Source organism: Prionailurus viverrinus, chromosome D1, assembly GCF_022837055.1.
Source record: "Prionailurus viverrinus isolate Anna chromosome D1, UM_Priviv_1.0, whole genome shotgun sequence".
Lineage (NCBI taxonomy): Eukaryota > Metazoa > Chordata > Mammalia > Carnivora > Felidae > Prionailurus > Prionailurus viverrinus.
The window spans coordinates 90,439,824-90,466,359 of NC_062570.1; the positions used below are offsets into that span (position 1 = coordinate 90,439,824).

The following is a 26,536-nucleotide window of genomic DNA, read 5'->3' on the forward strand; positions in this document are numbered from 1 at the left end:
ATTTGTTATGAGAGCCCTAGGAGATGAATACACACCCCATCTACCCATCGTGCTGCTAATCCGTGGAGACTCCTTCTGGGGATCCTGGTATCTAATTTTTATCCCTAATATCTGATATTGCTGAAATTTTCTGGCATTTTAGATGTTTTATAGGCATTTTATTTTTTATTTATTTATTTTTCAGAGAGAGAGGGAGGGAGGGAGAAAGAGCCTGAGTGGGGAGGGGCACAGAGAGAGAGGGAGACACAAAATCCAAAGCAGGCTCCGGGCTCTGAGCTGTCAGCACAGAGCCCGATGCTGGGCTCGAACCCACGAACCGTAAGATCATGACCTGAGCCAAAGTCAGACGCTTAACTGACTGAGCCACCCAGGTGCCCTATGGGCATTTTAATGAGCCCTGGGAAAGAAGGTTCTGCTTGGCTTTCCCTTAATCCCCTCTGAAACTTCACATTGCTTATGGTCTCTAGCATGTCATTTAGCAGCTATGCCCTATCCTGTTTTGCTCATTTATAGCAGCAGCTTTAACATCATCTGCCCAATTCACCTATAGCTTGCAAGCTGCAGGCTATCGTGTTCTGTAATTCCTGTCTAATGCCATGCTACGCTTAAAAATGCTGGAGGGTTGGTTGATTGACTTAAAACCTCGAATTGGATCCAGGGCACAGAGATCTTGATCCTTTCTGTTTGGTAGGTTCAGATTTCTGTTTGGTGAATTCAGATTCCTGGAGGAGTGAAGGCAGGGGGGCTGGGCCTTCTCCCAACAGATGGGAACATTTTGAAGCCCCCAGTTCTGGTTTCCACATGAAGTGATGAGCTGGTCTGTTGTTTTCCCTGGGGACCCAGAGGCAGCTGCAGACAAACAGCAGGTGAGGAGGAAGAGGCTGGAGCAGGTTGAGGCTGTAAACAACCGGAGCTATATTAAGAAAAGTCTTGCATGGGCAGTCCTGGTCTCAATGCTGCCACCCACTGGGCATTTCCTGAACTGACTTTCCCCAGTCAGCGGCTCAGGGACAGGTGGTTGAATGACTTGTAACATAAAAGAGTCTTTAAGTTGGGAGGACTATTACCCATCATAAGCTTTGGTGTTTTACAAGGGCCAGTTGTGGCAGATGAAATGATTTTAGGTAGAGACATAGTCACGTTGGGTGTGCATTAACACTGGATTGCTTTTCCAATTTTCTTTTAATCCTTTTGGTATTGGAAAGGAGAAACCATCTGGTGCTGGCAGACCTTTGCACCCGATAACCTTCCTTTCTAACAGAGAAAGCATTCTCCCTCCTACATTGTGTTTCTGCTACGACCATTCGAAAGCATATGAAAGTCTTTCTTCATGTAAACAAGGTGACTTCCTTTAAAGGCAAATGTTAAGGGGCGCCTGGATGTTGGTTAAGTGTCCGACTTCGGCTCAGGTCATGATCTCGTGGTTTGTGGGTTTGAGCCCCGCGTCGGGCTCTGTGCTGACAGAGCCTGGAGCCTGCTTCGGATTCTGTGTCTCCTTCTCTCTCTGCCCCTCCCCCATTTGTGCTCTGTCTCTCAAAAATAAATAAATATTAAAAAAAAAATTAAAAAAAATTTTAAGGCAAATGTTAATAGTGCAGGTGATATTTGATGTTCCGCCCAGGATCCAAGAGAAAAGAGAGGCTCTCTAGGAGTCAACCGAGCTTGGCATCCAGATGGACCTTCACAATGGCAACGCCTGACACACAGACAAGGTCTCCGAGTGGCCACCCTCCTACTGGTCACCAGAAGAAAGAGAGAAGAACAGTGCTGGGGGAAAGAATATTAAAAGTTGGGAGTGTAGTCCCTGTGGCTTTAAAAGGCATGAGAAACCAGGGACTTTAAGTCGTATCAAAGGGGCATATGAGCTGGCAATGCTGTGCAGAGGCAATACAGCTTGCTGCCACGAGTTGTGGATCCTGGGGCCTTAAACCATATTTTGGATTTTTCCTTTTAATCCGTCAATTATTATTACATGTTATATACTTCCATGTAGAAAAGTAGGAGAAAATAGAAACTACATATAAAATCCGTTGGCAGAGCAGTTACAAAATTCAGCTGTGCAAGTCGCTGAGTTTATTTGCTTTCAGAAGCCAACGGACTGGCCATTAGGAACTCCCATTTAGTGGAAAGGCAGGCATGTAAACAGTGCCTCAGTTTCCCAGTCATTTCACAGTCACTCCTGTATTTTCCCTCTTGTTCTCTGTCCTTCTTCTCTGGTGGCTCCTACATTTCTGACATTATGGCTTGGAGGTGGGGGATGGGGACCTGGCTGACACCTGCTCAGGGTTTTGGGTATGGACTTCATCACATCTCAGTATTTGTGGACAGAACTCTTTTTCAGCGCTGGTCATCTGACTTAGTTCTGCCTCTTCCTCCTTGCGACAGTGAGGTCCTCTTGCGACCTCTCTGTGTCCTTTCCAGAGTCTAGCATCAGAGAATCCACGGCTTGTCTCTGACCCCTGATCCCCTGCACCCCACACAGTGTTACCAACTCAGCTGCTGGGACTCATGCAGCCTTGCTACAGTGCAGCTGGGAGATTTTGCCCATTTTTCCAGGCTCAACCCGGGAAGTCAGATACTCTGTGCTCTCAGATCCCCAAAAGTATTGGGACACGGTTCCATAGGCACCTCCCCTTCTGCCGATTTCGTTCAAGCTGGGCTGACACCCACGGTCCCTTCTTGGAGGCTTTCATCAACATCTCTCTCTTGCTGGGCCTGTCTCCTTCACCTCTCCTTCCAAACCCCGTCTGCTCACCAGGATATTGATCACATCTGGAAATGGGATGGCCTAGTGCTTGGTCCAAATCTGTTATTTATGAGATACACTGAATTCAAACGGCCCAAGCTAAGGCAAATCAAAATATTTTGTTTCTTTTGGACTTATTTTCTGAGTAATGAGTTTCAACAGGCTAATTGGAAGGTCATACATTAAGAATTATCTTTGTTCTTCCTCTCAAGGCAGTGGCAGTGGCCTGAGTTCCTCTTGCTGGTAAGGGGAACACATTGGTTCATGATTCAAAATTTATCTAGCGCTGGCTAGCAGTTTATATTTTCTAGAGAAATATAAATAGCCTCTCAAAACTTTTTCCCATTCACTTTTGAACTTAAATAAAATTCTTTGCTTTGTTCCCTTCATATTTAGAACTATTTCTTATTCAGTATCACTTAAAAAATAAATTTCTGGGATGTCTGAGTGGCTCAGTCAGTTAAGTGTCTGACTCTTGATATCAGCTCAGGTCATGAGCTCATAGTTCATGGGTTTGAGCCTTGTGTCAGGCTCTGTGCTGACAGTGCGGAGCCTGCTTGGGATTCTCTGTCTCCTTCTCTATCTCTGCCCTTCCCCCACTCACCTTCTCTCTCTCTCTCTCTCTCTCTCTCTCTCTCTCTCGGTGTGTGTGTGTCTCAAATAAATAAATAAGCACTAAAAAATTAAACTTATTTTGAAGCTACAGATTTACATGTAGTTACAAGAAATAATAAAGATACCCTTAACTGTTTATGTATACCCTTGTATACAAGAAATACTCTTGTATACAAGAAATAATAAAGATACCCTTAACTGTTTATGTATAATACCCTTAACTTATTATGTATAATAAGACATACCCTTAACTGTTTCCCTGAATGGCAACATCTTGCAAAAGTATGGTACAATATCACAACCAGCATACTGACCTTAATATAGTCAAGTACAGACTTTTCCAGCACTCCTAGGATCTCTTGCATTGCCCCCTGGTAGCCATACTCACTTCCTTCCCACCCCCACTCCTTAACCCCTGGCCACCACTAACCTGTTCCCCATTTCTAGAAGTTTGTCATTTCAGGAATGTTATATAAATGGAATCATACAGGGACACCTGAGTGGCTCAGTTGGTTTAGTGTCTGACTACGGCTCAGGTCATGATCTCCTAGTTTGTGGGTTCAATCCCCGCGTGGGACTCTGCTGACAGCTCAGAGCCTGGAGCCTGTTTCGGATTCTGTGTCTCCCTCTCTCTCTGCCCCTCCCCCACCATGCTCGCTCTCTCTCTCTCTCAAAAAATAAATAAACATTAAACATTTTTTAAATGAAATCATACAGTATATAAACTTTTGGACTTAGCTTTTTTTCTTTTCTTTTTTTAAATTAGAGAGAAAATGCGTGAGTGGGGCATGGGGAGAGAGAGAGAGAGAGAGAGAGAGAGAGAGAGAATCTCAAGCAGACTCCACACTCAGCATGGAGCCTGATGTGGGGCTTGGTCTCACAATGCTGGGACCACGACCTGAGCCCAAATCAAGAGTGGAATGCCCAACCAACTGAGCCACTCGGACACCCCAGGAATTAGCTTTTTCCACTCAGCATAATCTCTGGAGATTCATCCAAATGGTGTCTATCACTAATTTGTCCCTTTTCATTGCTGAGTACTGTCCCAAAGTGTGCACGTACCACAATTTGTTGAGCTATTCACCAGTTAAAGGACATCTGGGTTATTTCTAGTGTTTGGCTATTACAAATGAAGCTGCTATGAGCACTCATGTACAAGCTTTTGCATGAACACAGTCTTCATTTCTCTGCGATAAATACCCAGGAGTGCAATTCTTGGGTCATTAGGGCAGTTGCATGTTTAGTTTTTTTTAATGGACTTTTCCAGAACAGTTTCAGATTTATAAAAAAATTGAGATTATAGTAGAGAGAACTCTCATATATCCCAAATTCATAGAAAAATTGAGATGATAGTGGAGAGAACTCTTGTATATCCCTCACCTAGTTTCCTCTATTACATAAAGATAATATATTTGCCACACTTAATGAACCAGCAAACTTCCTTCAGCCTTTCCTTCAGTAGACTGAATGATGGCCCCACAGTTTCCAGGTTCTAATCCTTGGAACCTGCAAATGTTATTTACATGGCAAGACTTTGCAGATATGACTTAGTTAAGGATTTTGAGGTGGGGAGATTATCCTGGATTATCCAGATGGCCCCTCAGTGCAATCCTAGATGCTTTTCTTAGGCTCTGGAGAGGCTGAGAAATACTTAACACAGAATGAAGAGGAGAAAGCAATGTGACCACTGAGGCAGAGATTAGAATGTGGCCACTCTAAGGGGATGTAAGAAATGCTGCTCTAGGGACTGGAAGGAGCAAAAACCAATTCTTCAGTTCTTTCCCAGAATCTTCCAAAATTCGTAACTTACTAGAAGAATCTAAAAGCTTCTCTTCAACACAGTTCCCCTTTCTGAAGGCAGCCAGTGTTCCTACATTCTTGCTCATTTTCCAGAGATATTTGATACATATACAAGCAGATTATATTTGTACATATTTCTCTCAGACTTTTAGCTGTACAGTACCATGTACATTGTTCTGTTCCTTGCTTCCCCCCTCCCACCCCGCCTCCAACAAGAACTGTTAAGGATTGTTCCATATAAACACACTATTTCTTTTCCTTTTTATGTGCTCATTATATTCCATTGAGAAGATAGATCAGTATTCATTTAACCAGTGACAACATTAGTTGTTCTCAATGTTTTGTTATTGCGAACAGGTCTTAATGAATGTTGTACATATATCACTTTGTTTGCATTCAAGTATATTGGAATATCCCTAGGATAAGTTAGTAGATGTGGAATTTCTAGGTCAAAGTATTAGTGTATGTTATGGACTGGTCCCCAAATTCACCTTGAAGCTCTAATCCTCAGTGTGACTATGTTTGGGGATAATGCCTTTAAAGAGGTAATTGAAGATAAATGAGGTCATAAGGATGAGACCCTAACCCAGTAGAATGGATGTCCTTATAAGAAGAGAAACACAGGGGTGCCTAGGTGGCTCAGCTGGCTAAGTGTCCGATTCTTGATTACAGCTCAGGTCATGATCTCACAGTTTGTGAATTCGAATTCCATGTTGGGCTCTGTGCTGACATCATGGAGCCTGCTTGGGATTCCTTCTCTCACTCTCTCTCTCTCTGTGCCCCTCCTCCACATAGGCTGTCTCTCTCTTTCTCTCTCTCTCTCTCTCTCAAAATAAATAAATAAACTTAACAAAAAAAAGAAAGAAGAGGAAGACACACCAGACTTCACACACAAAGAAACCATGTGAAGACACAGCAGGAGGGCAGCCATCTTCAAACCAAGGAGAAAGGTCTTACCAGAAATCAACCCTGCTACCACCCTTGATCTCAGACTTCCAGTCTTGAGAACCATGAGAAAATAAATTTCTGTTGTGTACGCCACCCAGTCTGTGGTATTTGTTATGGCAACCCACATAGACTACTACAGTGCATAAGTAATCTTGACAATTATTGCCAAATTGCTGTTCATGCACACTGTACTGATTTGTACTTCCTCCTGCCTCTGCTCTTCTGCTGATGGACATTTACATTACTTTAAATTGTTCATAACAAACGGTACTGCAATGAACATCGTTTTAATAATTTTTTTAAAAGACTAATTTTATTTGGTTTTGCTGATTAATAATTGTACACCTGATCAAAAGACAGCCAGACACTTGCTTCAGTCAGAAACCCAAATTTGACCGAGTTAAACAAAAACAAAAACAAAAAAAAGGAACTATTGGCTCTTCTAACTTGGGAAAGTTTGCAATTTTTATGTGTCCCACCGGTATCAAGAGAGGCTCTAAAGTTTCAAACATTCCACTCATTAAATTGAACTTTTACCTATGATGTTATCCCAAATTTCCAGGAAGCCATGGTTTCTTAGATTCACAATGGCAGAAGGAAAGACCTGTGCATATATTAGTCAGGACTTATTATGGTTTTGTAGGACAGAAATCCAGATCAACCTAGCTTGAGCAGAAAATGGAATTTCTTTGCTTTGATAATGGAGAAGCCTATGAGTTTGAAGCTTATTTCAGGCATAGTTGGATCCAATAGTTTAAGTGATGTTATCAGTTCTTTCTTACTGCCTCTCTGATTCTCTTGCATGGACTTCTTCCTTGGATTTCATTCCCATATAGATTTTGTCATAGGCAACATGATGGCCTTGGCAGCTACAGACTTATTTGCAGATATGATTTAGTTACAGGGGCAACCTTGGGAGAAGAGAGCAGTCCTTCTCTCTCGATTGTTCATATCACTCTCCCAGAAAAACGCTGCCTGTGAAGGTCATGTGACTAACCCTGGCCAGTCACTGTATCCAAGGGACTGGGAAATTTGATTGACTGCCCTTGGCTCAGTGAGGCAGGCAGGGCTGTGAGACTGACAGCCATGTTAGGGTCACGATAAGTGGAGGAGGAGCTGGCCTCAGTTGGACAGACAGAAAAGAACTGATATCAACTTTCTTTTTTTTTAATTTTTTTTTTCAACATTTATTTATTTTTGGGACAGAGAGAGACAGAGCATGAACGGGGGAGGGGCAGAGAGAGAGGGAGACACAGAATCGGAAACAGGCTCCAGGCTCTGAGCCATCAGCCCAGAACCCGACGCGGGGCTCGAACCCACGGACCGCAAGATCGTGACCTGGCTGAAGTCGGACGCTTAACCGACTGCGCCACCCAGGCGCCCCAATATCAACTTTCTTATAGAAGATCAAATTATAGTCAGAATATTCCTTGCTGAAAATCTAGCCAGAGCAAAAGGATTTAGTTGGATGATTCAAAAGTGTAATGATTTCAGGCAAAATAGCTTGCGGAGTTCTTCAAGCTATGCACACCCCAAGGATAGGAAAGTGACATTTTGGGGGTTGACAGCCCCCTTTCTTTCATGAATATTTGTGTGTTTCTATAGACCTTTCTGGCTTCAATTTTCTAAGTTTCCATTAATGACTGTATTAATTTTCTAGAGCTGTCATAACAAAGCACTACAGGGTGAATGGCTTAAAAAACAGGAATTTATTGCCTCACAGTTCTAGAAGCTTGAAGTCTGAGATGAAGGTGTCAGTGGGGTTGGTTTCTTCTGAGGCTGGTTTCCTGTCTCCTTGTCTGGTAGATGGCTATCATCCCCCTATGTCTTCACATGGTCTTTCCTCTGTGTGTGTCTGTGTCCTGATCTTTTCTTATAAGGACATCAGTCCTTTTGAATTATGACCTTATTTTAATCTAATTATCTCTTGAAAGACTCTTTCTCTAAATACAGTCATATTCTGAGGTGCTGGGCATTAGGAATTCAACATATGAATTTTGAGGTGACACAATTCAGCTCATAAAAATGACCCACCACCTCACTTTGGCTAATAAATTCTTTTCATATTTTAATATCTGTCCTCAAGTTTTACTAAGCCTGGAAACTATTGTATTTTCTCCTCTTGATGTGACTTTTCACATCTCTATTCTGATTTGTTATGGATTGATTTTATAGTATAACTCTAAGAAGGCAAACTTAATTCAAATATTTTTAGGGGGTGGATATTTCTCTAGTATTCCCATGTAGCACCTAATATTTATTAAATGCCTACATAGCATCAGACTCTAAGCCAGACATTTTCCTCTGATTATTTAATCCTCATAGGGATTCTGGAAAGTAGGTGTTACTCATTTTTACATAAGATTAATCTGAGGAAATCATCATTGCAGTGTGGTTACATGAATGGTTCAAGGTTACAGAGCTACCTAGTGACAGAGCAGAAAATACATCTCATATCTTTTGACTCTTGATTCATAATCTCATTATCTCTCTCTACCGAGAGATACCAACTACTCCAAACATTCCAGATTTGTTTATTTTAATTCTACATTAGACTGCATGTTTCTAGAAGTCAGAGGCAGCTCTGATGGTTAATTTTATGTGTCAACTTGACTGGGTCACAAAAGGCTCAGATATTTGACTAACCACCATTTCTAGCTGTGTCTGTGAGGATGTTTCTGGATGATATTAACATTTGAATCAGTAGACTGAATAAGGCCATTTGTCCTCTTCAATGTGGATGGATATCATCCAATCTGTTGAGGGCCTAAATAGAACAAAAAGAAGGCAGAACTTATTCTCTCTCTCTCTCTCTGTCTGTCTCTCTCTCTCTCTCTGTTTGACTGTTCAAGCTGGCACATCAGTCTTCTCCTGCCCTTAGACTGGGTCTTATGCCACTAGCTTGCCTGAGTCCTTGCTTACAAATGGCAGATCATGGAACTTCTCATCCTCCATAATCTTGTGAGCTACTTCCTCATAATAAATTTCTCTCCTAGATATCTAGAATAGAGATATCTCTTATTGGTTGTGTTTCTCTGAAGAGCTCTGTCTAACATAGTAGCATTGGGGCTCCTGGGTGGCTTAGTCGGTTAAGCATCTGACTCTTGGTTTCAGCTTAGGTCATGGTCTCACAGTTTGTGAGATCGAGCTCTGCATCAGTCTGTGTGCTGACAGCACAGAGCCCACTTGGGATTCTCTCTCCCCTCTCTTTCTGTCCCTCCCCCATGCATGCCCACTCTCTCTCTCCCTCTCAAAATAAATAAACTTAAATAAATAAATAAAATGGCTGTGTTTAATGCAGTATTTCAGCAGAGAGGATAGCAAGTGGAAATACTTATGGGCTTTTTGAGAACCAGCACAAGCATCAGTGTGGCTGTAGCAAGTGGGTGGAAGAAGTAATAATCCTGGTTTGTCCTTGTGAAATCTTTGGCTTTTACTCTAACCAAGATGGGGAACCACAGGAGGTTTTTGACCAGAGAAGTAAAATGATCTGACTTGTAATTTTAACAAGACTAGAATTTGTTGACTCATTAGATGTGAGGATTTATAGAAAGATAAGTGAAGAATGACTTTAGGAATTTACCTTGAACTAGGGAGTTAGTTGTCTTTAAACAAGATGAAAAAGACTATGAGGGGAGAGGGTTTGGGGGGAGGATGGGGAGTTATTGAGGCAACATTGTGCTTAACAGTGTGCTAAGCACCTTACATGTATTTGTTTAATTCTCCTAAGAACTTTACCAGGTACTACTGTTATTTCCATTTTCAAATAAGGAAATAGAGTCAGAGAGGTTAAGAAATGTGCTCAAGATCACACAGCCTACAAGAATTGGGGGTAGAATTTAAACCCAGGTTTGTGTCACTCCAAAGCCTGCAGTACCCAGTACCACAGCCAACACTAATACAGATAATAATGGCCAAGATAGCCACATTTGCTCATTAAGACGGTGGCCTAATGAGTATCCTCAGATGTGACCATCCATAGAGCCTCTTCCTCCTTGGGTAGGTGGATAAAGGAAGTGTCCAAGATAAGAGACTTGATCCGCACTATATTAGTCTGCTTGGCCTACCGTGACCAAACACCACAGAGTGGGTGGCTTCAACAACAGAAATGTTTGGGCACCTGGGTGGCTCAGTTAAGCGTCCGACTTTGGCTCACGTCATGATCTTGCGGTCCGTGGGTTCGAGTCCCACATTGGGCTCTGTGCTGACAGTTCGGAGCCTGGAGCCTGCTTTGGATTCTGTGTCTCCCTCTCTCTCTCTCTCTCTCTGCCCCTCTCCTGCTCACACTCTGTCTCTCTCAAAAATAAATAAACATTAAAAAAATTAAAAAAAGAAAAACAACAGAAATGTATTTTCCCACAGGGAAGGCTAGGGGTCAGAGATCCAGGTGTCTCAGGTTTGGTTTCTTCTGAGACTTCTTTCCTTGGCTTGGAGATGGCCACCTTCTCTTTGTGTCTGCACATGGTCCTCTGTGCTTGTGCATATGGTCCTCTGTGCTTGTGCATCTCTAGAAGTGTCCTAATTTCTTCTAGAAAGGACATCAGTCAGACTGGATTAGGGCCCACCCGAACGACTTCCATTTTGTCTTAATCACCTCTTTAGAGGCTCTATCTCCATCTCCAAATACAGTCACATTTTGAGGTACTGGGGGTTAGGATTTCATCATGTGAATTGTGGGAGATACAATTCAGCCCATGACACCCACCTTCAGATCAACAGGCAGAAGTCAGAAATTATGTCAACACTATACTATGTTGTTGCTGATTATTACCAAGGAGAAATAGTTTTGTTGGAGAAAGGTCATGAGTTCACGTTCCAAGAGGCCATTGAACCTGGAGTTGATTCCTGGTATCTTACACCAAGTCTCTATGTAATGGCCTGTGGGTGATGGGAAATAAAGAAGCCACAACGAGACTTAAGAAGTCTGAGAACACGTCATGATATCATATTGCTGAGAACATTTTTTTTGGTGTAATACATGCTAACTAAAAATAATCATGGGTCTTTGTTAGTGGTTGGTGATTTTTTTGGGGAGGGTGAAGGGTACTGGAGATATTGGATACGTTGAAGGAAGTTGGAGGATTGGAGGAGAATGATGGTATGTTCTTTGCTAGAAGTACAAAGAACATCAAATCTCAACTAAAGTTCAACTCAGCAAGTCCCCCCACCCCTTCTTGTCACAAAGCAAAATTACTTTTTAAAAAAAATTGTATTAAAAGTTTTTTTAAGTTTATTCATCTATTTTGAGAGTGGGAAAGGGGCACAGAGAGAGAGGGAGAGAATCTCAAGCAAGCTCCTTGCTGTCAGCACAGAATAGGACACAGGACTGAGCACCAAAGCAAGAGGTGGACGCTTAAGCAACTGAGTCACCCAGGTGCCCAAGCAAAGTTACTTTTTAAGGTTGACATGAAGACAGGAATGAGTAGAATCCAGATTGGTCTTTGTAGAGACTTGTATAATGAAGTAAATTATTGCTACTAATAGCCATCCCTAGAAGTGGAATTAAAGATATAAACATTTCTCTTTTCTGCAGTGATAATGGCATGGTGGGATTTTACCTGCATTTGGAAATTGTGCTCTTTGTTTGAGTGGGAGAAGTGTCCCAGGAAAAATTTATAATAAGATAAACATTTAAATCACATAGTAAATTATAAACTGTTTTTTGAGAAACATTATAGGCAATTCAGTGGCAGATTTTTGCACAAAAGTAATGAGGAGTTGATTCTGTCTTTCCGTTTCTCTCCAGAACCACTATTCATAAGTTGAAAAGAAAATAGTTTTTAACTAACATTTATTGAAAACATAGCAATTGTTCTCATTATATAGAAAAGCAAGCCACGTAGTAACTACGTACAGAAACACAGTTAAATTAAATTAAATTACAGTTAAAGTCCCTTTGTTTAAAAGTATCTTTTTCTCACCCTCCAAAAATTATTGTGCAATTTTGGGAACCCCCAAATTGTAGAGCTTGGGACAGTTGCCCAGTGCAGGTTTTTGTAAAACCGTCTAGTGCCGTCCTGTGATTACTCATTTGGGGCTATTATGTTTACCCTACGCTGAGAAAGCTCATTCCTCAAACTTGAATTCTAGCCTTAAGAAATTTTGATCAAATTCATCCTACACTGGTGTTTGATCTCATTCTTAGACCATCTGCAGCTAAATAGGACAAGGAGGAAAGAAACGACTTTCTATATTTGGGGTTTGAAGACGGAACAGAGGACTCCAAATTAGAAAGGATGTCTAGTACAGTCATAACCACTGCACCTCACTTCTCAGTTCCTCAGACTCCTTCACGAGGCCATGGGGTCTTCATGTTTTCACTTGTTTGAGGAACGAGGAGAAGGCATTCATTACCTATTTTCTGGGGCCAGTTAGCAGTCATGAACTTCACGTTGGACCCTTGACTCCAATGGAAGATTGCAGCCAAATAGGTGTGGGGTGTTGAGCCGGCTACTTCGACTGCCTAAGCTTCTGGCATTGTTTCAGTCTATAGAAATTGTGGGGGGTCCCCACAGAGGTAAAGGGGAAGGTGGGGGGGGGGCGGGCGGATGGAAGTTGGGATAAAGGGAGGGGAGAAGAGAACCAAACTATGACTCCTGAAACCAGTTCACGGATTCGACTTCAGGAGACTTTTTTCTGATAGACTTTTTTTGCCCACACGATGGCACTAGGCGTTTAGAAACAGCCTCGCTAACACCAGCGAGCCCGCTGCGGCACTCCTGAATTTGTGGAGAAGGAGCAGCAGCTGACGTTTAGAGCAATTAATAACACATTAGAAAATTTACTAACAGGGATAATCCACATTGAGTTAATTAGAAAGCAATTTCAAGACTGGGGAAGTGGGGGAGGAGTGAGCGGGTAGAGATGCTGGCTGTCTGCTACCAGAGCCGTGGCAAGTTTGCACTATCACGGAAGGCTCTAATCTAGCAGTGACCTATTAAGGTCCTGCTTCTTTGCCAACTCAAGTTCCTTTCCAGGCTAAGGGGAGCCAGATGGCATGGGGGTGGGAGAGGCAGGGATGCTCCCTTTCCAGTGAAGTGGAAAGAATCTTGTCCCGGGAGCCTCGAGAGCTGGTTTGCAATGCTTTTTCTGCGACTGATTCCCTCCTGTGACATTGAGCAGGACACTGCCCTTCGGGGACTGTTTCTCACCTATAAGATGTGTTCGTTGGGTCAGATAACCTCTGAGTTCCCTTTCAGCTCTGGCATTTGAGTTGGCGATGTTAGGAGGCAAGAGTTTTGTGAGCTGGAGATATATAGATACAAGCTTATATATGTAATCACGATGTCAGTAAATAGCATCTGCTGGATTATGATAAGAGCACAAAATGCCGCATTCACACACTCAGACCACAGCTGCAGGAGGAGATTTTGATTGATATCAGCCACTAGAGCTCATGGCTGTCTGGGAAGAAATTGAATTTGAAAAGTTCTCTTAAAAGGGCCTGCAGGAAGCCAAGGGGAGTAAGTGTAGGCAACTTGCTAAGGAGGGTTGGGGGCTCAGATGGAGAGGCCAGGGAAAGGAGTGACGGCCTGGGAGGTGCACGTGGCCAGAGGGAGCCAGGCCAGAGCAGGGCCTGTCGACACTTCCAGGATTAACCATAGCTAATCACTCAGCTGGGAGTGCTGTGCTCAAGGCTGGAAACTGGCATCCAGTCGTCCAAACTCCACTTTGCCCTTTTCATTCTTTTCCTCTTGCTAAATTTGGCCAAGATCTGTCAGCAGTGTTTTATTTTTAATTTGCTTGGAACAACGTAGTATCCTAGGCAGCTCTGACTTTGCTGATTTATGACGGAAGTCCAAGTTTGCTCCAGGTGGGGTATGTCACGTGGAAAAGATCTGGAGCAAGAAGAGTGGGTAGAATTTTAGTGGCCAGAAAAAGGGACAAGAATTCATGGCTGAGCTCGTTTCTCCTGATGATCCGATGGAGGTCTTAATTCTCGGCAGAGGACCAGGTGACCGTGATGTATTTTCAACATGGATGGGAGAAAGGCCCCAGGTGTCATGGGGAAGAACAAGGAAATACTGGAAATCCTGCCCTTGAAGAATCCGATATATATAAATCCAGACTTTTATTTAAAAAAAATTAGAAGAGTATATCTTCATATGCACCCAATATTATATTTTGCCTCATTTAAAATTCATTATAGTACTGTTACTTATTTGTAAATCTTATGTGGCTTTTTTCTATTTTAAAGGTAACATAACTGATAAGATTAGACAATACAAAACTCTATGGTAAATATGGTAAAAGAAAAAAAAAAAAGCTCTCTGATGGCTAACTGGTCTGACTTTCATGCCCCGTCCCCTATGGCCTGCTGCATATTTGATGAGTCTCTGTGAACACCTAACTTCCCTAAGAAAAATTGGAAAGGATTCCATTTATGAATTTTGAGATTAGACGAATTTTCTAACTCTGGTTTGGGCTTGAAGCGTGACCAACTGACCCTGTTTGCCTCAGACTTTCAGGTCTAAACTCAGGAAAGTTCCAGGCAAGTGGGATGGTTGGTCACTTCAGTTTCACTTAACTTCTAAGTGAGTCTTGAGAACTGAAGCCCGATCCTTGGAAGCTGGGACTCGCTGCTTTGTTCTAATTCTGTGAGATATTTCCCGTTCGCTTCAAGGCAAAGCAAGAACGTCTGGCTCTCTCTCCTTGAGACATGAGTCCATGAAGACAAGGGTTTGGGAGCATGGGAGGATGGATGGGAAAAGCATCTTCTCCCGTATCAGTTATGTCGTGCCTCCTCTCTTCCTGACCCAACTGAATAAAGAGGACTTCAAAGCCATAAAGCCCACACACCCTGGAGGCCCTACTTCCTGCTGAGTTGAACAGTTGAACATGGACACGGAACTTCTCAGCTCCCACCTGCCCAGTCTCACAGTGTCATATGAATCTCAGGCGATGAGTCCATCCCCTTGGGCACAAACACACTGAAGTGCCTAGAAGCCACAGGCCATCCGTCCTAATAATATTACAATGGCTTCTGCTCTGTCTTTAGCTTAGTGAGCAGAAGCTGTGTCCCCAGGACTGTTGTGCAGTTAGATAGACCCAAGTGCAAAATAGTGGGGATATAAGAGGAGTGTCTTAGGCGGACAGCATAGCACAGAAAAATCTGCGCACCTGCCTCTCTGACAGTTTTTGCTAAGAATCAGATGAAAACAGGGGCACCTGGGTGGCTCAGTCAGTTAAGCGTCCGACTTTGGCTCAGGTCATGATCTTGCCATTCTGGAGTTCGAGCCCTGCGTCCGGCTCTGTACCGACAGCTCAGAGCCTGGATCCTGTTTCAGATTCTGTGTCTCCCTCTCTCTCTGCCCCTCTCCCAGTTGCACTCACTCTCTCTCCCTCTCTCTCTCTCAAAAATAAACAAACATTAAAAAAAAAAAAACACGAATCAAATGAAAACAAGACAATCCCTCACATGTTAGCCGGACAGAGGGGGTACTTTGGGAATAAAGCTGGCCTAAGAACTATGAATGGTATTTGAAACAGATGGTGCCAGGTATTCATCCTCACACTATTACAAAGCGCCTTTCAATAGTCTTTCACAGTGGAGTGGAGTGGAGTGGAGTGGAGTGGAGTAGAGTGGTTAAGGGGCCCACGTTCACTAGTTAGGGCTGTGTGATCTTGCACAAGTTCTCCATTGCTCTAAACTTCTGTTGCTTCTCTTTAGAGATAAGAATGTCAAATGTATGAGATTGTTGGGACAGTTAAATAATAGGTAAAGCCCTTACAAACCTGGCCTACTGCTTGGGGCTAAAATGATCCATCCTACCTGTAGATGAGGGGATTATGGCTCCCAAAGTTTAAGTAACGTATCAAAGACCTGAGGCAAGATTCAAATCTAGGTCTGTTGACTTCAAAACACTAGTCAAGTTTAAACTCAGTGTTGGTGCTAGGAGCACAATGTTCTCTGGCTGAGAATTGACCAGGTACGAGGCTTATGGGATGGTTTGGATACTGTTTTAAAATAACAACAAGAAATTTTCACCAAGCTAGTATTTGATGAGTATCTACGGAGGGCAGACACTGTCCCAAGTATTTTCCTGTCCTAACTTTCACTGTATAACCTCACTGACTCTGAGGTATATGCTATTAGTATTCGATGAGATAACTGAGGCACAGAGCCCTAGAATCTTGGTAGAAGCCAGAGCTTATGTTGACAAGTTCATTTCCAACCCAAACAGTCTTGGGGAGTGAACTGGCAGCTCTGGCAATGTTCCAGCACACACCCATGACACCTGGGTCCCCCAGCTAAGCTTCCTGAAGGGCCAGGTGCCAGCTGGAGCTGGGGGCTCCTGGCCTGTGATTGGCCGCCATCATGTGTGGTTAGCTGTCCGTGGTGGGGGAGGCTGGGAAGGACAGTGGAGGCTGATAAATAATGCAGCAGTCTGTTCTGAGGGACGAGAAGGCAAAGAGGAGGAGGAGAACACACTTTGCCTTCTCTTTGGCATCAAGTGATATCAGACGAATTACAGACATCCCAACAATTTGGCCAGGCAGCCTGCTGAGCAAGGTAACACTCATGATTTTCATGCCTTGAGCCACAACATTTATTACATTTTTTTATGTTTCTAATCAGAAGGACTTAGGCTTTTCTTCCTTGCAGGGATTGAGGGGAGGGATCAAGGGAAGCTGACAACAATTTGATTTTTCTTTCTAACGTATAAAAATTGGAAAGGAGTAAGAAGCCGAGTTTAGGAAGACACTATAGGTTCATAGAGAAGGCGCAGATATCCAAATTACTGGAAATGAATATTGTGGGCAGAGAAAGGCTTTAAGGAGCGCTTCCTGAATGAATGAGTAAATAAATCAGCAGAAGGAAAGCTGTGACTCTTGGAAAGGAATACTGTGCTTGTCTAGGCATGATCATCAGCAAACGGAGTCCAGGGTGGGAGGAAATGTGTAGTTTCCCAGGTATTTCCAGGTATTGCCAGGAATTTCCTGAACTAGATTGGATGAAGTAGCAGTCCAGTTTTTCTCAAAGTGTGACCCATGGACTCCTCATAGCAGGATCACCGAAATGCTTAACAAATGCATTTTCTGGACTCCATCCCAGATAAACTGAATCAGAATCTCTGGAACCTGATGATCTGCATAAAATTTTGAAAGCAAGCTCCCCAGTGATTCTAATACCCAATAATTTTGGGAATTGCCACTGTAGAGACCCTACACAGAGGTTATGTTCTTGAACCAGGATTCCTGACCAGGGGGTTGTGACAGTGCCCTTCTCTTTCTGAAGTGGTTCAAGCAAGCAGTTGCCTGGAAGAAGGGCAAGAATCTTAGGGTCATGTTGTGGATGCCTAAGACTTATAAAAAGGCTGTGGACGTCGTCAACTTTTTGATGATGGTGTTTGGCAAAAAGCAGGAAATAGTATTTGTGGAGTGAACGAACGGATGAATGAGTGGGGTGGGTGTGACAACGAGGGGTCACACTTGGGCACGCAGTGGTCACTTGGACATTGTGTAGAGACTAAGTTGAAGATGGGAAGAGGGGAGACTGTGAGTCAAGTGCTAGGATGTAGGTGTGTGCAGGGTAGGGGTTGGGCGGGGAGTCAGGGGCGGGGCTGCTGCTGTGACCCAGCCTCCTGAAGTCGCTAATCACACACTTACCAAACCGTAGCTTCTGCCCTGGTTTGTCAAAATGAATCTGTGCCCTGTGTTGACAAAGCCCCCACAGCTGTGATGGCAGGTGATGGCAACACTGAGGTGGGAACGGGGCCGGGCCACCAACAGTCACTTTGCCTTTTAGATTCTAAGGTTGGTCTGCTGCTGAGACCTTTTTTTAGAAGAGAGGAGATCAAGTGTTTGCAAGATTCCTGAGTGTCAAACAATGACTACACGATAACTCGTTCATCATGCTAACTTCATGCTGTCTATAGGTCCATATTTTGGTTCCCTTTCTATATGTTTACCAGGAAAAAGAAAAAAAAAAGGAAAGGAAAGGATGCTGGTCAGATTTGAGGCTTAGCCAGGTCTTAAAATTCGGTGAGGAGAGGGGAGAATTTAGGAAGAAATTAAAATGACTATGGGCACATATAAATCTAGTCATTAAAACATTTTTCCCTAAAGTGAACTGATCACAAAATTAAAAAAATAATACACGTCTGTTGTGAAAAACTAAAATGGTGTATGAATGAATAAAATAGAAAATTAAAGATACCTTCTCGCCAGTGTCACTCCATTTTTAGAGTAGATGTTGTTAAGATTTTAGTGCATATCCTCCCAGAATGTTTGCACTTCCAGGTCTGAGCAAATGTGCCTACATGGAATCTTACTATACTTGTTCTTGTTGTCCGTTCTCTGCTTTGTTGTGTGGGTATCCTTCTGTATCGTTGAGGCATATAGAAATCACACATATGCACTAATGCATATGGAAATGTTAGACGTCTGTGTTGTTTTCCACTGTATATCTGGACCATAGTTTACTTAATAATGCCCTAGGGGTGATTATTTATGCTGCTGCCTCTTTTCTAAGGTAACAATTTTTTTAAACAAATCTCTTTCTGTCACTCTGTCTTTCTCCATGTAATATTCACTGTGGGAATAACCTGTGGAATGTTTATTCCCACACAAGGAATAGCCTGTGGGAATATATCTATAGAATAACTTCCTAAAAGCAAATTTATTGCACCAAAGATCAAATATATTTAAACTTTTTTTTCTTTTGAGAGAGAGAGGATACAAGTGAGCGAGGGACAGAGAGATAAGGGGGTGGGGAGCGTGGCTCATCCAGGGCTCACGCTCACCCTAAGTTGGGCTCGTGCTCACCCTATGTGGGACTCGAACTCACAGACTGTGAGATGGTGACCTGAGCTGAAGTCAAATGCTTAACGACTGAGTCACCCAGGAGCCCACTATATTTAAACTTTTAAAAAACATTGCTAAATTGTCCACTAGGGGTATTATACCAATTTATACTTCTCCAAAGAATGTATGAAGATATTTGCATTTCCCCACACCTTCATTAATGCTGAGTAATGATAGTTTTAATCTTTGCTAACCATATAGATTAAAAAAATACCTCATTAGGTCTAGTTATTAAAAGTTCTATCTTCTTGTAAAAGTAATAAATGTTTATTTCAGAAAAAGTAGAGATCATAGGCATGCATGAAAAATATAAAACATTTACAGCTCCCACAGATCGCCACGATTAGCATCTTGATGTATATTCCCTCAAAACAAAAAGCATAACACATCCCTTCCACCCTCTTCTTGCTTTTTGTTTGGATAAAGTTTTAGCAGTTGAGTTGAAAGACAAAATAGCAAATACATTTGATTCGAATGTCAATGGCTAATAATTGGTTGGGATAGTACTCTTTCTCTGGGAGTATTTAAAGGAATGTATTTTGGCAGATCACATTTCCAGCCAGTGGGTGTCAGGAGAGGAGTGGGCAGGGAGGGGAGATAGTTCTAAGGATCCTTCCAACAAGCCTTGTGGTTGACTTACTCATTGTGGAAACGCATTATTTAGCTCCAGAGATGGTGATGCAGTTGTTTTGTTTTTTTTTTTAATTTTTTTAATGTTTTTATTTATTTTTGAGACAGAGAGAGAAAGAGAGCATGAGCAGGGGAGGGGCAGAGAGAGAGGGAGACACAGAATCTAAAGCAGGCTCCAGGCTCTGAGCTGTCAGCACAGAGCCTGACGCGGGGCTCAAACTCACGGACTGTGAGATCATGACCTGAGCCGAAGTCAGACGCTTAACTGACTGAGCCACCCAGGCACCCCCCCCCTTTTTTAAATAACACCTCAAAATATTATCTTGGAAATCCAGACAACAAGCATGTTAGAAAAAGACTGGGTAGGAAAAGGCTAATGGAATGAAAAGGCATTTGGGAAAGAGTTCCAGCCAATGGGACAGGGGAGACCTGGAAGGCCTTCACACTGACATAGGACAGAATTTAGAAACATAACTGAACCATAAGCAATGTTGAGGTGTTTGTTGGGCTGCAGTTGAGATACTTCTGAGGTTAATGAGACTTTTGAGATGGTTGAAATTGTACAGATCTCACACAGTCCTGTGTTCAGATCTCACACAGTCCTGCAATTTCACAGGATTTCCTTTTTGATCATGTTTTCATGAAAAACATCAATCCCCGAAGCCTAGTGCATGCCAGATGGAATAAACTTCAGTAGTTTAAAGAGATGACTCAAGAAGAAACTTTGTTAGCAGCAGTTAGGATTATAGCACTTGTCCCTCCTTCCCCACAGATCCCACCCCGGCTCTTTCCTCTGAGGATTAGTCTCCATGACCACATGATTATATAAAAATATCATCAATTTTGTTAGCTAATTAACTGAGAAGTCGGGGTGGGGAATGTATTGCTTGATATAATTGATGGGTCAAGAGTGTTAAGCTAGGCAAATTTGGGAGAGAGATGATAGGTTGAAATATAGTTGCTATTTTTCCAGTGATGTGTACCAAGGAATTTTGAGAATAGTAGGCTGTTTGGATCTGGAGAGGACTCAAATGACATTTTCAGGTTTTTTTCTACAGCATGATTGGTGTCTACACTGACACCAATCGGTAGGGTTTCCTGGCATATGCAATTGCTAATATTTTTTTATCAGAAGAAAAATCTTATTCCCACCTCTTCTTATTACAAACTATAAAGCTAATGTCCATTGTCCAGTAATGACTTCCAGGATGGCCTATGTGATTTTTATCTGAAACTACTTGAATTTTTCATCTTAAAAGCCCTTTGGAATGTTTGTACGTGCACCCTATGGTTTGTTGCAGGTTTAAAGTTCTGTGGTTTTTTGTTTCTAATAGAGACACAGCCCTTATAATTTACAGCAGTGTTCACTAATTAAAATTGTAAGCATAATTACTATCCATGATACTTATTATTAGCTAGCATTCATAACGCTTCAAAATTCACTTCATTCTTTCAAGTAGTGAGTAATTAGTTTCTTTGGGTTTGTAGCTTTATCATCCCTTTATGGCCTGTTTAGAAGAAATAAACAACCAACCTCCTGGGAGACTGCTTTAAAAAGCTGGAAATATATTGTCCAGCTATGCAATGAGGCTAATACAATGCAGAAAATGTGACTTTTCCGTGGTTTCACTAGCCAGTTTTTCCTTGTATTTCTTCAGCAAATAACTATTCAACCCTAATACTAGGAATTGCACTAGGAAGTGTACTAGGAATGTTGGAGAGACAGAAATGAATTACTCAGAAATGAATTACTGTCCTCAAAGACCTTAAGGTTTTGGTGGAAAGAAGTAAGAGTGTACATATCTATGTAACACAAACCATGGTGGCTCACGGTGGTGTAAACGACCACGTGCACTGTCAAGGCAGGGAATGACTGTCCTCTGCTGTATGCTCAGCACCTAACATAGTGTATTAAAATGGGAGGTTAGAGAAGTAACTTTTTGCATCAGTGAATGAATGAAAAATTGAATGTATTCATTTCTATTTCTTCCAAGATGCATCAGTGGGATATTGAATTTTTTGTCTTAATATGACTTATTTCCATTGTTCTCAGGTAACTCAGCCATCATGGCTGTCTCTTTGCCACCCGCCCTGGGACTCAGTTCCGCCCCAGATGAAATTCAGCACCCGCATATGAAATTTTCAGAATGGAAATTTAAGCTCTTCAGGGTGAGATCTTTTGAAAAGGCACCTGAAGAAGCTCAAATAGAAAAGAAAATTTCCTCCGAGGGGAAACCCTCTCTGGAGCAATCTCCAGCAATCCTGGATGAGACTGATGGTCAGAAGCCAGCCCTGAGTCAACCGGCATTAAAAGCTCACCCTACGTTTTCGAAGAAATCCCATGATGATGGGAAAGCAGGAGACAAAGCAATCCACCAAGCCAACCTTCGCCATCTCTGCCGTATCTGTGGGAATTCTTTTAAAACTGATGGGCACAATAGGAGCTATCCAGTCCATGGGCCAGTGGATGGTAAAACCCAAGTCCTTTTACGGAAGAAGGAAAAGAGAGCCACTTCCTGGCCAGACCTCATTGCCAAGGTTTTCCGGATTGATGTGAAAGCAGACGTTGACTCGATCCACCCCACTGAATTCTGCCACAGCTGCTGGAACATCATGTACAGGAAGTTTAGCAGTGCCCCGTGTGAAGTCAACTTCCCAAGGAATGCACCCATGGAGTGGCATCCCCACACGCCATCCTGTGACATCTGCCGCTCTGCCCGCCGGGGACTCAAAAGGAAGAGCCATCAGCCAAACGTGCAGCTCAGCAAAAAACTCAAAACCGTGGTTGCCCGAGCGAGAAGAGCCCATCGGCACAAGAAAAGAGCTCGGGCAAGGATCAGCAGCAAGGAAGTGATGAAGAAGATCTCCAAGTGCAGTGACATTCATCTTAGTACCAAGCTTCTCGCGGTGGACTTCCCGGCACACTTTGTGAAATCTATCTCCTGCCAGATTTGTGAACACATCCTGGCTGACCCTGTGGAGACCAGCTGTAAGCACGTATTTTGCAGGATTTGCATTCTCAGGTGCCTCAAAGTCATGGGCAGCTATTGTCCCTGTTGCCAATATCCCTGCTTCCCTACCGACCTGGAGAGTCCAGTGAAGTCCTTTGTGAGCATCTTGAACTCCCTGATGGTGAGATGTCCAGCAAAAGAGTGCAATGAGGAGGTCAGCTTGGAAAAATATAACCACCACGTCTCAAGCCACAAGGAGTCAAAAGAGACTTTTGTGCATATTAATAAAGGGGGTCGGCCCCGCCAGCATCTCCTGTCCCTGACGCGAAGGGCTCAGAAGCATCGCCTGAGGGAGCTCAAGCTGCAAGTGAAGGCTTTCGCCGACAAGGAAGAAGGTGGAGATGTGAAGTCTGTGTGTCTGACCTTGTTCCTGCTGGCACTGAGGGCGAGGAATGAACACAGACAAGCCGACGAGCTGGAGGCCATCATGCAGGGACGGGGTTCTGGCCTGCAGCCAGCTGTGTGCTTGGCCATCCGTGTCAACACCTTCCTCAGCTGCAGTCAGTACCACAAGATGTACAGGACTGTGAAAGCCATCACGGGGAGGCAGATTTTTCAGCCTTTGCACGCCCTTCGGAATGCTGAGAAGGTCCTCCTGCCAGGCTACTACCCCTTTGAGTGGCAGCCACCTCTGAAGAACGTGTCTTCCAGCACTGACGTCGGCATTATTGATGGCCTGTCTGGACTGTCCTCCTCTGTGGACGATTACCCGGTGGACACCATTGCCAAGCGGTTCCGCTACGACTCGGCTTTGGTGTCTGCTTTGATGGACATGGAAGAAGATATCCTGGAAGGCATGAGAGCCCAAGACTTGGATGACTACCTGAATGGCCCCTTCACAGTCGTGGTGAAGGAGTCTTGTGACGGCATGGGAGATGTGAGTGAGAAGCATGGGAGCGGGCCAGCAGTTCCAGAAAAGGCGGTTCGCTTTTCGTTCACAGTCATGAAGATTACTGTAGCGCACGGCTCAGAAAACGTGAAGGTATTTGAGGAGGTCAAACCTAACTCTGAACTGTGTTGCAAGCCCTTGTGCCTCATGCTGGCAGACGAGTCTGACCACGAGACGCTGACGGCCATCTTGAGCCCTCTCATTGCCGAGAGGGAGGCCATGAAGGCCAGCAATTTAGTGCTGGAGATGGGAGGCATCCTTCGGACTTTCAAGTTCATCTTCAGGGGCACTGGGTACGATGAGAAGCTTGTCCGGGAAGTTGAAGGCCTCGAGGCTTCTGGCTCAGTCTACATTTGTACCCTTTGTGATGCCACCCGCCTGGAGGCCTCTCAAAATCTTGTCTTCCACTCCATAACCAGAAGCCACTCTGAGAACCTGGAGCGCTACGAGGTCTGGCGTTCCAACCCGTACCACGAGTCTGTGGAAGAACTGCGGGATCGCGTGAAAGGAGTCTCATCGAAACCTTTCATTGAGACCGTCCCTTCCATAGATGCACTCCACTGTGACATTGGCAATGCGGCTGAGTTCTACAAGATTTTCCAGCTAGAGATAGGGGAGGTGTACAAGAATCCCAATGCCTCCAAAGAGGAAAGGAAAAGGTGGCAGGCTACGCTGGACAAGCATCTCCGGAAGAAGATGAACCTGAAGCCAATCATGAGAATGAATGGCAACTTTGCCAGGAGGCTCATGACCAAAGAAACAGTTGAAGCAGTCTGTGAATTAATCCCCTCCGAGGAGAGGCATGAAGCTCTCAGGGAGCTGATGGACCTTTACCTGAAGATGAAACCTGTGTGGCGATCGACATGTCCTGCTAAAGAGTGCCCAGAATCCCTCTGCCAGTATAGTTTCAATTCACAGCGTTTTGCTGAGCTCCTCTCTACCAAGTTCAAGTATAGATATGAGGGCAAAATCACCAATTACTTTCACAAAACCTTGGCACACGTGCCTGAAATTATTGAGAGAGACGGCTCCATTGGGGCCTGGGCAAGCGAGGGAAATGAATCTGGCAACAAACTGTTCAGGCGCTTCCGAAAAATGAATGCCAGACAGTCCAAGTGCTACGAGATGGAAGATGTCTTGAAACATCACTGGTTGTATACCTCCAAATATCTGCAGAAGTTTATGAACGCTCATAATGCGTATAGAAACTCTGGGTTTACCTTAAACTCGCAGCCAGGCGTGGGGGACCCAATAGGCCTAGAGGACTCTCTGGAAACTCAAGATTCGATGGATTTTTAAGCAGGGCAGCCGCCTTTGTGTTGGTTTTGCAAATAAGTTTTCTTCTGGGTTGCACTGAGACCTTCTCCTGGCACCCTTCACTTCTGTGTGTGGGGCTTCACCACCCGAGGAGTGGTAGATCGGAGAGGCCAGAGGTGCCGAATCCATGTCAGCAATGGATAACTGATGAGCTGAGTGCTTGAGCCGTTTAGGGAGTTCAGGAAAGCAACAGGAGAAATCAGTTATTTGGAAGCTCAATAACTCAGAACAGGAGTAACTGCAGGGGCCCAGAGATGAACAAAGATGTGCGTGTGTGACTGAGTGCCGTGGAAAATCAAAGCTAAGGTTGTCAAAGAAATAGCCAGGGAAGTCAGGAAAGGGATTTGTCTTGTGGTTTGCATTCCCCACCCCCTCAATTTATTATTCTTTGTATTGAGATATAAGTGTTTTTTTTTAAATACCATTTCTGTAGAATTCTTTATTTTATAAATTTCACAGATCTTGGCTTATTCCACAGGATTCAAAAATCTTTAAAAGCTTTTCAGATTTCTCTGATAATAACATCTTACACTTGTATGGCATGGTGACCTTTACAAAGTGCTAGTGCATTTTCTCATTTGGTATCTTTATGCAGAAATACCCTACATCCAGAAAATTTTTGGAAAATCAGCCTTCTTCTGAGTCTCAATGATGTCAATGTCGAGTGACCTTAAGGGGCTTAGGGGGTCATCTGCCACCATGAATTTTTCAATAATAAAGTTGAAAGAATAAAACTGTTAGCTACAGTTAGTCATGAAATCTTCTGATAATACATTTTTCTTATCTATCAGTAGCCAAATATGATTTTTATTTTTACTTTTTAATTTCAATTAGAGTCTCCAATGCTTTTCTATATAATCTTGAAGCCTTTTAAAATCTGGGTTTACTTACTGTATAAAAACAGATCTAATGTTTTACTGAAAAATTTCTGCCAGATTTTCTCCATGTGAAACCGGGGTCAATTTTACTAAATCCAGATTTCATGGAGTCTTTCCCTCTGCAATGTGTTACTCTTTCTATTAAGACCAGTTTACTTTTTTATCATTTATTTTTGTTTTTATTTTTTGAGAGACAGCACAAACAGCGGAGCGGCAGAGAGAGAGAGAGAGAGAGAGGGAGAGAGAGAGAGAGAGACCCAAGCAAGCTTCACGCCCAGTGCAGAGCCTGACATGAGGCTTGATCTTGCCACTGGGAGATCATAACCTGAACCAAAATCAAGAGTTGGATGCTTAACTGACTGAGCCACCCAGATACCCCAAGATCAGTTTACTTTTAGTGTATTCAGATTTTCATAGCAGGATACCTTTGTACTTTTCACACCTGCTCTGTTTAGATGAATCCTGCTCGTAGTAAAGAGGAAGAGTTAACATTTGTAGAGTGGGTTTTTTGGGGTTTTTTTGTGGGTTTTTTTTGGCCACTTTTGAATATTTTCACATTTATTTTGCCTCATTTTTCCTCACAACAACCCTGTGTGGGTGGATATTGTTATTATTCCCATTTGATGGAGGGTTAAACGATCTGCCTGAAGTTACTGTGATAGTAAATATCTGATCTGGAATTTGAACTCAGGCATTTTGTTTCCAAATTCCATGTTCCTTCCACCACAAAAATTAACCACCATCTTTTTTTTCTTTTTATAAGGCAGTATCATTATTTGTTTAGGATCCAGAACTAATCGCACTACAGTTTATAATTCTTAGGAGCAGAGATGAGTGGGTTTTGCAAGTCATTATTGTGCTTTGAGCTCTTTTATAGAAGGGAATGCTAATGTCC

General features: G+C 43.1%; 1 protein-coding gene across 1 annotated transcript in view; it reads left to right on the top strand.

Moving 5' to 3' along the window:
- RAG1 (recombination activating 1) overlaps positions 1 to 24,796 on the top strand; it is a 40,865-nt gene extending 16,069 nt beyond the window's left edge. The window contains exon 2 of the mRNA XM_047879247.1: positions 21,600 to 24,796. Within this exon, the coding sequence (XP_047735203.1) occupies positions 21,600 to 24,745 (3,146 nt within the window). The 3' untranslated portion in view covers positions 24,746 to 24,796. The remainder of the gene's footprint in view (positions 1 to 21,599) is intronic.
- The last annotated feature ends 1,740 nt before the right edge of the window (positions 24,797 to 26,536 follow it).